General features: G+C 50.5%; 2 protein-coding genes across 6 annotated transcripts in view; both read left to right on the forward strand.

The window, feature by feature from the left end:
• The first annotated feature begins 1445 nt into the window (after nt 1-1445).
• Nucleotides 1446-10849, forward strand: ZNF319 (zinc finger protein 319). Of its 5 annotated transcripts, none has more exons than XM_081870585.1 (2): nt 1446-1707; nt 7275-10849. In XM_081870585.1, the coding sequence occupies exon 2, from the start codon at nt 7522-7524 to the stop codon at nt 9283-9285; it is 1764 nt and encodes a 587-aa protein (XP_081726711.1). In that variant the 5' UTR covers nt 1446-1707; nt 7275-7521; the 3' UTR covers nt 9286-10849. The 5 variants fall into 5 exon arrangements, with proteins under 5 accessions (XP_081726711.1, XP_081726708.1, XP_081726709.1 ...); XM_081870582.1 differs by lacking the exon at nt 1446-1707 and adding an exon at nt 2367-2383; XM_081870583.1 differs by lacking the exon at nt 1446-1707 and adding an exon at nt 2544-3741.
• CNGB1 (cyclic nucleotide gated channel subunit beta 1) overlaps nt 1562-13995 on the forward strand; it is a gene marked incomplete at its 5' end in the record, with an annotated part of 68978 nt that continues 56544 nt past the window's right edge. The window contains 2 exons of the mRNA XM_081871540.1: nt 1562-1598; nt 1713-2036. Of these exons, the coding sequence (XP_081727666.1) occupies nt 1562-1598; nt 1713-2036 (361 nt within the window). The remainder of the gene's footprint in view (nt 1599-1712; nt 2037-13995) is intronic.

The raw sequence follows: 13995 nt of genomic DNA on the forward strand, positions 1-13995 counted from the left end.
TATTTCCTAATTTGGGTAAGTGCGGGAAAGCACCAGGTAAGCATCAAGACTAAGATGCGTAGTCTTGTTTATAAAACCAGCTGAATTTTGCAATGAGTCAATTACCACAGCAATAGTATTTTAGAGCATTTTCCTATCATGGAAGGAACATTGTGAGACTGTGTGATTAAGATCTATTTCCTTTCCTTTGGAAGGTGTGAACGTTGACTATCCATTTCCAATATCATGACTTACAACTTTGAGTCTTTTGTTCTTCTAGTAAAGTTCACAACTCTTCAAAGCGTGATCCAGCTCCAATTTAACCAGATTTTAGAATCATAACTTTTCCTAAAGTGGTTGGGTTGTTTCATGAAGACTCCATGAATAAGGAACCTGTCAAATGCATCTTGCAGTTAGTTGGTAGTGAAGCCGTGGAGCATTTTTCAATCACTTCAGGCACAACTTCATTTCTGGAATCATACACATCAGCTTTTGGTAACCTAATAATCCAACATCTGGAGGGCACCAGGTTGGGTGAAGGTTGATATATATACTAGCAGTGACCTCAGTAGTTTTATTGCATTTTATAACCCACCTTTTTCTCCAAGGACTCAAGGTGGCATGCATGGACCTTCCTGTCCTCACTGAATCCCCACAACAACCTTGTGAGGTAGATTAGGCTGAGAGGGGGCATGTGGCTTAAGGTCATCACCCAATGAGCTTCATGGCCAAGTAAGAGCATTTGAACCCTGGTTTCCCAGGTCCTACTCTGACACTCTAACCACTACACCACACTGGTTCTCCAAGGGCTTGCGCTCCATGGCACCAGCAGCCACAAACAAGGTTTGAAGTGGTGGGGGGGGATGGACCCCAGGTTGGCATAAGTACAAGAAAACTTTGGGAAACAAAACCTGTTTGGAGTGGGGAGACAGCAGCCTAAGGACTCCTGAGAATGTCAGATGGGCATGGAACTGACTGGATGACTGTTGAGGCTGAGGCAGGGGACAGAAAGCTTGGCGGAATCATCAAATTGTAAGTTGGGAGGGACCCCAAGGGTCATCTAGCCCAACCCCCTGCAATGCAGGAATTGCAACTAAAGAATCCCTGACAGATGGCCATTCAATCTCTACTTAAAAAGCTCCCATGAAGGAGACTCCTTCACCTTCTGAGGGAATCCGTTCCACTGTCAGACTTACTGGGAGGGGGCGGAGGGAGAGATGAATGAAATATCCTGGAAGAGGGCCGGAAGCCAGCCATGCTCACCCGCAACAGCCCCACTGACACTTGCTCTCCTTGCACACCCGCTTCTCTCTCTCTCCCCCTCTGGACCACTTCGTGGCAAGGCCATCCGTTCTGCTCCTCCGCCTCGGGTCTAACGGGCCCGCGGGCGCTGCGCAGGAGACCTTCGCCCTCCACGAGGTTTGCCCGCAATAGAGAGAGAGAGAGAGAGAGAGAGAGAGAGAGAGGGAGGCGAGGACCTACCTCTTTCGGGCGCATCGTGTGAACTCTCCTGCCTTGGGGTTATTATTGTTGCTGACCCGGGGCGGGGGATTTGGAGGCCTGGCTGCTTCTGGCGTCGGGGATGCGCAGCTGCAACTGGCTGCTACGGCACAGGCTGGGTGCGAAAGAGGATCCCCGCTTCCCTGCCTGCCTTCCTAATCCTGCTATGGGTGAAGCCCCCAAAGGATCCCAGTAGCAGCTGCAGCAGCATCGGCTACAGTTTTGCCGGTAAGTGACGGAGCGGAGGCCTCTCCCCCCCCCCCCCGGTTCCTCCTTCCTCACCCGGCCCGAGCGTAGCGCGCCGCAGTTCTCCGCGCGGTCCGGCAGAGGGCGGCCCCGATCCCACGGCTGGGTCCTTCCCCTGCTGGACGCCGCCCCTTCCTCCTCCTCCTCCTCCTCTGCCTCCTCCTTCCCCTCCTCCGGCTGGCTCGACGCCGCCTCCCCTCCCCTAGCCGCCGCCGCTTCGCCTCTCCTCACCGCTGGGACTGCTGCTACGCGAGGCCGGGGATCCGACGGGGCGAGCAGGCCGCGAGACACCTCCGGGCCTCGCTCTCCAGGTAGGGGAGAAGGGAGGAAGCTGGGCAGGGCGAAGCTAAAGCGCCTTTTTCCTCGCCCCGGAGCTCCTGCCCCGCCGGCCACACGGAGCCGAGCGGGGTGGCGGTCGCTTTCCCCGCGGGCGGCGGAGGAAGGAGGAGGAAAAAGGCGCTCCTGGCCCCGAGCGGGGCCGCCTGCCCTGCTCCTTGGACGGAGTAGGCCGAGGCCCGGCCAGCAGCACGGGAGACGCCCCGATAACATGTGAAGGCGGCGCTCCCGGGCCGGCGGGGCGAGGCAGCCCTTCGCCTGACCCGGTCGGCCTCGTCGCAACCTCTTGGCCGGCGGCCTTGGGCAACATACGGCCCTCCAGGTGTGTAGATCGCCCCCCCCGCAACTCCAGATGTTTTTGGCTAGCACAGCTGCCTGGGGCTGATGGGAGTTGGCGACCAGCAACATCTGGAGGGCGCCTGCCTGGCCAAAAAAAAGGCTGGCATCTTGGCTGGGGGGGGGGCGGGGAACCTTTGCGTTGCAGGGCGATGGGGATGAACCATCTCGATGGGCTCTGCAATGTGGAGAAGCCCTTAACAGCCCAGTCACCCACCAGGGCATTTCTGCGGTCATGTTAGGCAGGATGTGGCCCTGGGCAATCTGAAGGGAGAGGACCAGTGAAGCAGCCTTTAGCCACACAAGGGCTCTGGACTGTCCAGCCTACATCTGGCTTCTTGGGGTGGGTGCAGCCCCCCAAGTCTCTGGCAGAGAAGAACCTTTCTATGCCACCTGGGATCCTTTTTTACCTGGAGGAGGGAATCTGGGACCATCTGTGTGTAAAGTAGATGCTGTGCCACTGAGCTGCAAAACCTGGCAAGGTGAAATTCTCTGTAAGTTGGAAGAGGGCAGATGTATCCAGCTGAGCATCTCTCTAAAGATCGGCTCAAGCAGAGAATCTGGCCAAATTATCGTGCCCTTGAGTGAGGAGATGGAGCTGCTTTTAAAAACTTAAGAATAGCCCTCCTTTAAAGCCACCCTAGTTGGTGGCCGTCACTGCCTCCCATGGGAGTGAGTTCCATAGTTTTAACTATAAACTGCGTGAAAAAAGTACTTTTTTTTGTCTGCCTGAATGTCCCAGTGTTTTAAGGTAGTGGAGCAGAGAGTTCACAGTTACGCTGCTGTCTTGTCTTATGCACCTTGAGAGAGTAGATGGATTGGCAACAGGGTGTACAGATGTTTCCTTGGGCTCAGTGGAGATGTGATCACTGGAGATGATGGGAGCTATAGTATCAAAACATTTGGAGGGCACCAGTTTACAGTAAAATTCTTAAGTTCTAAGGCTGGTCCCCAGACCACAAGAAAACTTGTGATAGGTGGCTCTGCTTCACCAAACTGGAAGGTTTCTTTCCTATAGTTTGGCTGTGGATTTGCTTGCTTGAATTCTTGAGCTTTTCCCCTCTTGGATTGTTTCTTTCCTGTGGGACATTTTGCTTCTGCTTCTCCACCACTTGATACCTGGCTGTTGCTAGCTTGCTTACATGGACAACCAACTTAACACACACACACCTGCCCTCATTGTATTGTATTGTCAGATCTTTTTTGTTCATTGGCATGAGGACAGTTGAGAAGCTCTTCCCATCCCCTGGGGCAGTTTTGTCACCTGCATGCTTACACCAACCTTCCCCAACCTGATGCCCTCCAGAAGTTTTGTACTACAACTCCCGTCAGTCCTGACTATAGGTTAGTGATGGTTGGGGCTGATGGGAGTTGTAGTCCAAAACATCTGGGTTGTACCAGACTGGGGAAGTCTGGTTAACTGGTATCCAGCAGACAGAGGGGTTCAAGAGATGGGCTGAAGATGCAGTAGGTATTTATTTCATATTTGTATCTTGTGCTTTCCAGATAGCTATGCAAATACTAGATGCAACTTTGATTAGCGTTCAGCTAAGTGTTTGTAGAGCTGATGTCATATTGTCAGCAAATGATGTTTGTCTACCTGGCTGCCTCTTTATATTAATTTTAAACTTTTTATTTTCTTTGTGCAAGGGTCTTCAAAGAACGAAAAACAATAATCTTGAGCACAGTACAAAATGGATTGTCCCCTTTGTGCTATGGCAGGAAAGACAGAGGTGAAGGCAGGCAGGTTGGAGGGACGGCCTTGACCCATCCCATGGCAGCCATGCAGAAGATGAACTTGGCCTTTGAGTTACCCATTTTGTGGCAGGGTGCTTGTACAAGTGCTTGCTGCTGTCCAGAGAGATGCAGCTTGAACTGTACACACAGTCCCTGGTGACATCCTGCCCCGTTTCTGGATGTTTATTTATAGCCAGCTCTGTTTCATGGACTCTTGATGGTGCAGGTTAGCAAATAACTTAGTAGTGTGGACAATCTTTGGCAAAGGAGAATTGTGATCAGTGGAAAGTGTATTTTGAAGCTCCAGCTCGGGCAGAGCCCAGTTTTCCAGAGTTTTCAATAATAATGATAATAATAATGATAATAATAATGATAATAATAATAGTAATATTTATACCACACTCATCTGGCTGGATTTCCCCAGTCACTCTGGGGTAAACTGGTTTGGGCTGAAAAACAAAACAAATCTCACAAAACTTTAGATGTGCATTTTTGTGTGTGGATATAAATAGGTCAGCCTTTGCCAACCAGGGATGCTCCAGATGTTCCAGGCTCCAGTGGTTGCTGACTGAATAATAATAATATTAATAATATTTTATTTGTACCCTGCCCTCCCCGGCCAGAGCCGAGCTCAGAGCGGCTAACATCATATAAATAATACAATATGCATAAAAACAAGCAATCAATTTATTAAAATGCATCCCAAAATTAATTCAAATAAGTTAAAGTTAAAGTTAAAACTGGACAAATGACAATCCTGAGGTTAAACTTGAAGTGGATGGGGGTGCCTCCGGTCAGCAAAGGGTGTTCCATGTTGAACACCTGGGACAACGAGGAGCTATCAGAATGATGGAGATCTGGGCAGGAGGAAGAGGAGGAGAGAGTCGATCCTGGGAGAGCCCCTGGTTGTGCTCCCCAAATCAGTGAGGGGGAAACATGATGGAATGGGTATTTCTTGCTTTGGACATGATGGCAGGGTTGAACATTAGGAACAGAAAATGGATCTTGAAGAATTGGTGTGTACTATTAGTTCAGCAGGGACGAAACTGTAGCCAGAAGCGTGTCTTTCTCCGCATCCCAGCAAGCTGACCAGCTTTTTTCCAGAAGTGCCACTGAGACTAAAATCCCTAATCAGCTTTTTTCCAGAAGTGCCACTGAGACTAAAATCCCACACAGATTTCCCACAGGGGAAAGGGTCCATTTCAAACTACCAGGTTATTAATAAATAAAAAGAAACTGAGACATCTGGGTTCTGGATCCATCAGTCATTTTCTTCTCTCCCCCGCCCACCGCAACATATATGCTATCCTAATATGTTTAATAAGCTCATATGGCTGCATCAGGTTCTAGAGGTCAAAGATCCTCAGGTGTGTTTAGCCTGAAGGTTAGGCCATTGCAATATATTGGCTTACTAGCTTAGCTTGAGTCCAGAGTGTGTTCTACTTGCCCAAGCATATGAGAAGACAGAGAAAATACTCAGTTCTCTTGCCATCACAGGCACTGTGTGCCCTACAACCTAAATTATCAAATTATCTACCAGGGCTGATGTTTTTAAAGGAAAACAAGCATGGTAAAGCAATATAAATGCTCCTGGGCAGACTGTAGATTGAAAAGGGTATGAAAAAGGGAACCCTGGCCATATAGACTTACACAAAGGGATTGTTTAGGTCTTTTAAAAAGCATAACAACATTAGATAAGCCCTGAATCTGGGTTAGGCCGGACACCTCCATCTAGTCTAATATCCTGTTCTCTCAGTGGCCAGCCAGGTGACTATGTTTTAACTGAAACTTTTTATAACATTTTAACTCTTTTAAGATTTTTTTAAAAAAGTAAGTTCATCAAAAGATTCTTGTAGGATGTACAAACAGATAAAATACAAAACAAACAGGAACAAAACCCGAAACTAAGGCATAATTTAGCCTGGATATCACACCCCGCCTCCACAAACTCTAGCGTCACAAATAAAATGAGAAAGTTGGATAGCTTTCTACAGATTCACAATAAAAAATGTAAAGCACATTTCAAGAAGCACATAATGTTTTTGTCTCATTTAGTTCTGGTTTTCAAGCCAGTGACCAACAATGTTTGGGAATCTTGTCCAGCTACATAGATTTTTGAGATGCAGGTGAAATAAATTGACCCTCCTGTTGAGTCACATAAGTTATGAGAGGGGACCCCGTGCCATCAAATGTACTTTTCAGTTTGACCCCTCTCAGGCATCAGTTGTTGTTTTTCAGCTCACTTTTCCACTAAAGCCAACCACTGCACCAAAACCTTTAAGAAAAAATTGTGTGTGGTGTCCCCATTGATGCACAATAGGATGTTTTGTTCATTTGTTTATATGTTGTGGATGTGTTTGCCACTCTGGGCTCCTTCGAGGATATAAATTCAATAAATACATATGGGAAGCCCACAAGTTGGACCTAAATGCAATAGCACTCTCACTTATTGGGATTCCCAAAGCCATTGTGGCTCGTAGCCACTGAGAGCCTTCTTGTCCGTGTATTGTCTAATTTTTTGTTCCATAAATATCTTGTGCATGTCTGTCTATGCTGCTTGCAACTAGTGTGTGTCCCCTAGTGAAATAGGCCTCCTCTTAAAGTTAAAATGTTAGTGGGGACAGCTGCTTGCTTCCAAGCTTCTTATTTTTTAAAAAAAATATTTTCCAAAGTTTAGTGCAGGATGTCTTGAAATGGGTGGGTCCTTCAGGAGAGATCTGCAGCCATTCCAGTTGCTCATTTGGGAGTTCTCGTTTCTTAATTAGTGTTTTGTTGCTAACTTCAAGACTGCCTTCCTGGCTAGCCTTGGAAGTGTCTGTTGATAATTCTCCAGTAGCAATTGCTTCAAGCTGCAGAGCTTTTTTTTTAGTATAGTCGTGTATTTGGAACTTGCATGGCAGAGTTGTGAACAATGGTTGTGTAAGTTTTCAATATAGGCTTTCAATATGGAAAAAGGTTTGTCCCTAGTTGGAGAAACACTTCTGCAATCTCCAGCCTGCGGTCTCTGGCCTAAAATAAATTTTTTGTTTGCTTGTTCTCCCTGCAGTTGTGGGTGGTGGGGAGGTAATCGTTAGTAGATTAAATATACTTTTTAAGCAAGATAAGCAGCTTTTTGTCTGAATTGCTGTCTTTCCTTGCAGGTTCCCTTCCTTGATACCCATTCTGGTGCCAGGCAAAAGGCCTCCTGCATCTTTTAGGATGTCCCGTCTGCTGGTGTCTGCTTTGGTTTGAGACGTACCGCGGTGGGGAATTGTTGCGCCCAGTGCAACGAGTTTGTCACCTCCAGGTTTGGGAGCAACTGCTGCGAACTCAGATCTCCTTAATTGATTTGCCTCAGTCGAGAAGCTGAAGCCCTTATTGTGGAAACCCCGATTTCTTTTCCCCAGCATGTCAGAAAGCTGGCCGCAGCAGCCCCCACAGCAGCAACCGCCGGCGCCGCACCATGCTGGGACCACTGCCCTCCCGGAGCATCCCATCACCTCCAGCGCTGTGGTGGAGAATCCCTTGGGCTGTGCCGTCTACGGCATCCTCCTCCAGCCAGAGCCCAGCAGCCTGCAGCACCACACTTCCATCCCAACTGGCGGCGGAGAGCCCTCCACAAAATGCGGGCTGTGTGGACACGACTTGGGGCACCTCTCAAACCCCCAGGAGCACCAGTGCCTGCAGGGGGGCCATGACCGCTCCTTCCAGTGCACCCAGTGCCTGAAGATCTTCCACCAGGCCACCGATCTCCTGGAGCACCAGTGCCTGCAAGTGGAGCAGAAGCCCTTTGTCTGCGGCGTCTGCAAGATGGGCTTCTCCCTGCTCACCTCCCTGGCCCAGCACCACAACGTCCACAACGGCAGTGCCGCCGTCAAGTGCTCCATCTGTGAGAAGACCTACAAAGCCGCTGCAGCTGCCGTAGCAGCCCCAGAGGAGCCTGCGCCACCGCAGCAGCCGGCCGCGCTCAACCGGACTCCCGTGGAGAAGCCCTACAGCTGCTCCATCTGCCAGAAGCCCTTCAAGCACCTCTCGGAGCTGTCGCGGCACGAGCGCGTCCACACCGGGGAGAAGCCCTACAAGTGCAGCCTCTGCGACAAGAGCTTCAGCCAGTCCTCCCACCTGGTGCACCACAAGCGCACGCACAGCGCCGAACGGCCCTACAAGTGCACCGTCTGCGAGAAGGCCTTCAAGCACCGCTCCCACCTGGTGCGCCACATGTACGCCCACTCCGGGGAGGCCCACCTCTTCCGCTGCAACGTCTGTGAGCTGCATTTCAAGGAGTCCTCCGAGCTGCTGCAGCACCCCTGCACGCCAAGCGGGGAGCGCCCCTTCCGCTGCGGCGCCTGCCACAAGGCCTTCCGGCGCCCCTCGGACCTCCGGCAGCATGAGCGCACCCACAGCACCGAGCGCCCCTTCCAGTGCGACCTCTGCCAGATGAGCTTCAAGCAGCAGTATGCCCTAATGCGCCACCGCCGCACCCACAAGGCAGTTGCGGGCACCGCCGCCACGCCAGCGCCTTCCACTGAGCAGGAGCTGCCGGTGGGGCCGTTCAAGTGTTCCCTGTGCGAGAAGGGCTTTGTGCAGCCGGCCCACCTCCTCTACCACCAGCACGTCCACGGCATCGAGAACCTCTTCAAGTGCAACGCCTGCCAGAAGGGCTTCAGCCAGTCCTCGGAGCTGCTGCGCCACCGCTGCGTGCAGAGTGCCGAGCGGCCCTTCAAGTGCGCGGCCTGCAGCAAGGCCTACAAGCGGGCCTCGGCCCTGCAGAAGCACCAGCTGGCCTCGCACTGCGCCGAGAAGCCCCTCCGCTGCACCCTCTGCGAGCGCCGCTTCTTTTCCTCCTCCGAGTTCGTGCAGCACCGCTGCGACCCAGCCCGCGAGCGGCCCCTCAAGTGCCCAGACTGCCAGAAGCGCTTCAAGTACGCCTCTGACCTGCAGCGCCACCGGCGGGTCCACACTGGGGAAAAGCCCTACAAGTGCCCCGCTTGCGAGAAGGCCTTCAAGCAGCGCGAGCACCTCAACAAGCACCACGGCGTCCATACCCGGGAGCAACATTACAAGTGCATGTGGTGCGGGGAGCGCTTCCTGGACCTGGGCCTCCTGCAGGAGCACAGCGCCCAGCACACCTCCACTGACAGCACGTACCCCGTGACACCTTGCCTGCCCTGAGCATCTCCCCCTGCTGGCGGGAAAAGGTTCATGTCATCCTTCAAGCCCTGTTGGCGCTGGGCTTAGGCTACGGCGAGCGACTAGGCCATGTGGGACCCTTTCCTTCTCCTTTGCAGACCAACCTGCGAACAGTGGAGGGGGTGGGGAGTGTTAGAGCAAGCAGCGGTGGCCTCTGTGTGAGCACTGAGCTCAGCAATTGGTCAGTTCAGCCCATTTGCTCCTATGAATGGGCTGAGTGTACCTTCGGAACCAGCTGTGACTCAGGCCTGCTTTGCTGCTCCAGGCGCAGTGTCTGTTTTTTGGGTCAGGATGAATGTTCCTTAAGCCTGCCAACCAAATCCAGATCCTCATCTCCCCCCCCCCACCCCTGCCCCTCATGATTCATTAGTGTCTGCAGAGGGGAGTGTGATATTCAAAGAAATTTGCTGCTTGAAATTTATAGGGCAGGACTCCACAGCAAGGGAAGCCAGGCAGGTGAAATGGTGAGAGATGGACTTAGTGGGCGCGGCTTCCCTTAAGTTGTCATCCCTAGGGAAATTCTGCTTATGTGCGTCTGTTCAGTTCAAGCGTACATCCGAGAGAGGGAAACTTCGAAGGGAACCAGCTACTAGATGGTCCGATTAGTCTTTCACCCTTATACATCCGAGAGAGAAGGCCCCAGAGCAGCCATGCCTTGTGCTCCTCTTCCTGGCTTCCATTGTCCAAAACCGTCAGGGCTAGAGGCTTTTCATTTCCTCCGAACACCGGAGCTCTCAAGGTGCTGTCTAAGCCAGTGGTGTGAGTGGTCCCAGGGCAGTGTGAAAGGCGACAGAGAGGGAGGGTGTGGTGGAACACAGTTACATATTTAAACGTCTTCTAAAGCCAGAGCAAAGCTTCACACTGTAGGGGGGAAGGTTCTCTGTGTCGTTTCTAGGCTCTTATCAAAATGGAAGGAAAGTTTTTTGTTTTGTTTTTTACGTGCAACTAAAAAAAGAATTTGGTGGAAGGAGCATTCAAAATGCGCTGCTAGATCTGTCCTGGAATTGTGATCTAGAGGAGCGCCATTTGCTTTAGTGGTATGATTGGCAATAAGATAAGCTACAGCTGGTATCACAGAGACTTTGGAAATGCTTTCCTTTGGGACCGTTCTGTGGGACACTGTGTGTGTGTGGTTTATTGCCCTTTCCACACTCAGCCCCCAAACTGTATTAAATTGGGAGGCTGCTGCAGCAGGTAGAGCAAGAACTGTCGGTGGAGCAGCCCTCAAAAAAGCTTTTGTTTGTTTTTTATCTGTTTCACATGGGACACACACAGTGGCACTGGGAAGGCCATTTTCTAGCCCTGGATCCATCCTGCCAGTTACCCAGGACATGAAAAGAGGACAGAAGTGGATCATTGGGATGGGTCTGGCCAAAGTTGCCTCTCAAGACCCAGAGCCGTGTGTCCACATGCAGGGCCTGCTGACTTGTCTTTCGCGACACCTCAACTGTATAGAACTAACTTTTATGGAGTTTGTCTTCATTATTTTTCATATTGCTTTTTTAAAAAAAGCAGTTTAATATTCATTAAAAATCTGTGTAGCTCAGTTGGCTGTCTCTTGGGATCCTTAAAAGACGTCCACTCAGGTAAAGTCGTTGCATTCTGACGTTACTGAATAGTGAGTTCATGATATGCTGCGTAACTACAGGAGTGACACCGGTCATGAAAATTCCTCTTCTGTTCCTTTTCTGGGGAGGAAGCTGGTGACCAAGAGGCCAGGAATGGTCTTGCAGAACATCCGGTTGTGCTCTGCAGCAGGCTGGGCAGATTGAATTGAAAAGGCCTGGGTGGGTCACCTCGTCCGTCGCCTGCTAAGCAGGATGTTTTGAAAGGAAAGGTCCCCTTCCCTCTGATGTCTGCTCAGGAACTGCTCAGGAAAGCAGGGAGGGTCCTTTTATGGGCAATTTCTTCTTCTTTTGTCCAAATGAGTTTCCAGGCCTGGTGTCTCCAGTGTTCAGCGGAGGAACCAAGGCAGCATTGACAAGGCTGCAGGCTCTCCCTTCCCAAGGCTTAGCTGCTCAGGAAGCTCTTGCCTGCCAGTGATCTCAGTTCTATACTGGGAGGCCTTGTCAGGGGCTATTCCCCCTTATCCCCACCCCCTGCTCAGAGAGGCCAAACACCATGCACAGGGAGAAGGGGTAATAGCTGCATGTTTGGGGGAGAAGGCCCTGACCTCCCCCTTTTGAAGGAGGTCTTCTCATCAGTCACCAGAAATGTGACTAGGAAAAATAAATCTGCTTGTGGTTGGGGCTCTCTGGGGCTCTGGGACTTAAAGATGAAAGGAAACAAACAGCGATTCTCAGAAAAGGATTTGGCCTGTTTAGTTAGCCCAACCTGGTGGAGCTCCACGTTTTGGACTACAACTCCTATCAGTCTCCGTGCCGGTTGGGGCTGATGGGACTTGTAGTCCAAACCATCTGGAAAGAACACCACGTTGGCGAAGTCTGAGATAGCCAGTGGGCCTGTTCTCTGCCTTTAGGACATAGGAAACCAAACAAGGCTAAATGTGAATGCAGTCCAAGTTCCCTTTCTCTGTATGTTGCTTTATTTGATGGACAGATTTATCCCACCCTTCCAAATAGCTCAGGGAGGTGCACGTGGTTGTTCTCCCTTCAGCCCCCGTCCCAGCCCATCTTTTTCCAATCCTCACAACAACTATGTGAGATTGAAAAAGTGCAGTTGGCCCAAATGAAGTTTCTGACTGAATTGAGATTTCAACCAAGGTCTACCTAGACTAAGTCCATTGCTAGCCACCAAACCCCACTACCACTGCTGTAGGGCTGGGCATTTGACCTGTAAGATGGTGGCTGGATATTTTAAAAGTATTGATTAGAATCATGGAAACAACACAGGAAGACATCATCATCAACATTTGATTTTAATTCATGTAAGACTGTCACTTTTTCAGCAACAAAGTTAAGCTCAAAGTAGCTCCCAACAATAAGCAAAACATTGCAAATAACATCCCAACAATTGTAAAGTATAATAACATAAAAATGCAGTAACATCAGGAAAGCAAGAATTAAGAAACTGCAGTCCAATACCAGCACATAATATGTAGATTTGATACCTTGTGCCAGTGGTTTTCAACCAGTGTGCCGAATGATGGTCAGGGGTGCCGCAAGCAACACTGGCCTCTGTTCCTCTTTCCTTCCCTCCCTCCTCTGATGCCCTCTCATGTCTCTGCCTCCCAAAGGCTTGCACAGCTGTTTGTTACAGTAGCTCTGGCTATAGCTGGCGAATGGTGCCTCGGGGGCTGGCCAGGGGGTGTAGGAGCTGAGGCAGTCTCAGAATAAGCAAGCAAGCAGGCCAGTCCTCCAGCCCTTGCTGTTGGGAATGGACAAACAAGTCCCAGGCCCCTGTGGGGCAGTGTGAGGAGGTGCCTCTCTTTAGGGCAGGGGCAACAGCAGTGGCTGCCCAGAGGACTCCCAAGGAGAGGGGAGAGGAGAAGAGGCTGAGGGAAAACTCCACAAGGGAGGGTGTTCAAAAAAGGGTGAGAGGCTGCCAGCTCTGCAGGCAAGGGGTGACATAACTAGGCTCCTGAGCCCCACAGGGGTGCCGCAGAAAGAACGTACAGTAGTTGGTCAAGGGAGTCATGGACTCAAAAAGGTTGAAAACCTCTGCCTTATGTTAATGACAACCTTCTCTGCCCCTTCCCCTAGGGAGGAAGAAGTTGGAAGAGCATCCATAGGGCTCCCATTTCCCACTTTATCCTATCTACAGCTGCCTCAGCCAACTTGCAGTTGTGGTCCAAACATCTGGAGGCCACCAGGCTGGGCAAGTGACCCTTGTCGCTAATGACTGCTTGCATTCCACTTGGAAGAAACCTGCAGCTGTAGCAGGTAAACAGTGTGAAAGCTTTTGTCCTTGGCTGACGCCAGGCTTGTAACCCTCACTGACTCACCCTGGCTAACAAATGGCACCACCGTGACATTAAAAAGGGCAAGTTGCACAGCAAGTTGCACAGCAGCATTCGTGGAATATTTATTGTACAGTACATCATTATTGTATTTAAACCCTGCCTTTCCCCCAGACTGGGACTCAAGGCAGCTTACACAAATTAAAACACAGATAAAATACAAAAAGCTAAAAACATATAAAAGATAATTAAAAAGTAATTAAACTATAATAGAATTAAAACAACGCAAAAACAAACCTATTAAAATGCAGCAAAAACCACACAGCACTATTAAAAGCCCTTTCCTTAAAAAACGGTTCCCAAAGGCTTGTCAGGATAAAAAGGGGTTTCACTTGCCAGATGGACAACAAAGAGAGCCAGTCTGGCTTCTCTAGGAAGGGAGTCCCAAAGTCTGGGAGGAGCCACTGAAAAGGCTTTTCCTGTGCCCCACCAAGTGTGCCAGTGCAGGTGGTGGGGCTGAGAGAAGGGCCTCCCCTGAAGATCTCAGAGCCTGGGCAGGGTCTTATGGGAGAAGATGGTCCTTCAGATAGCCTGGGCCTAAGCCATATAGCTCTGTTTATCCCAGTTTTTGGATGAAGACTGTTTCCCAAAGTGGTATCCATCTGGTGCTGGGCTGATACTTCCTTGGGCAGAGAGGTGCTGCAGCAACCAATCCAACAACCCTTTGCCCCCTGGCCAAGGGTAGCAGCCAGAGGATGTTTCACCTCCCTTCTGTGGCCCAAGGGCAATCTTGGTGAAAAGACTAGGCAGGGAGCTGACCAGCATGCCAACTC

Source organism: Podarcis erhardii, assembly GCF_964252035.2.
Source record: "Podarcis erhardii genome assembly, chromosome: 7".
In the NCBI taxonomy this organism is placed as follows: Eukaryota; Metazoa; Chordata; class Lepidosauria; order Squamata; family Lacertidae; genus Podarcis; species Podarcis erhardii.

Bases quoted from the DNA above. Each gene is read 5' to 3' on its own strand.
- ZNF319 (XM_081870585.1), top strand. From the start codon at position 7,522: ATGTCAGAAAGCTGGCCGCAGCAGCCCCCACAGCAGCAACCGCCGGCG.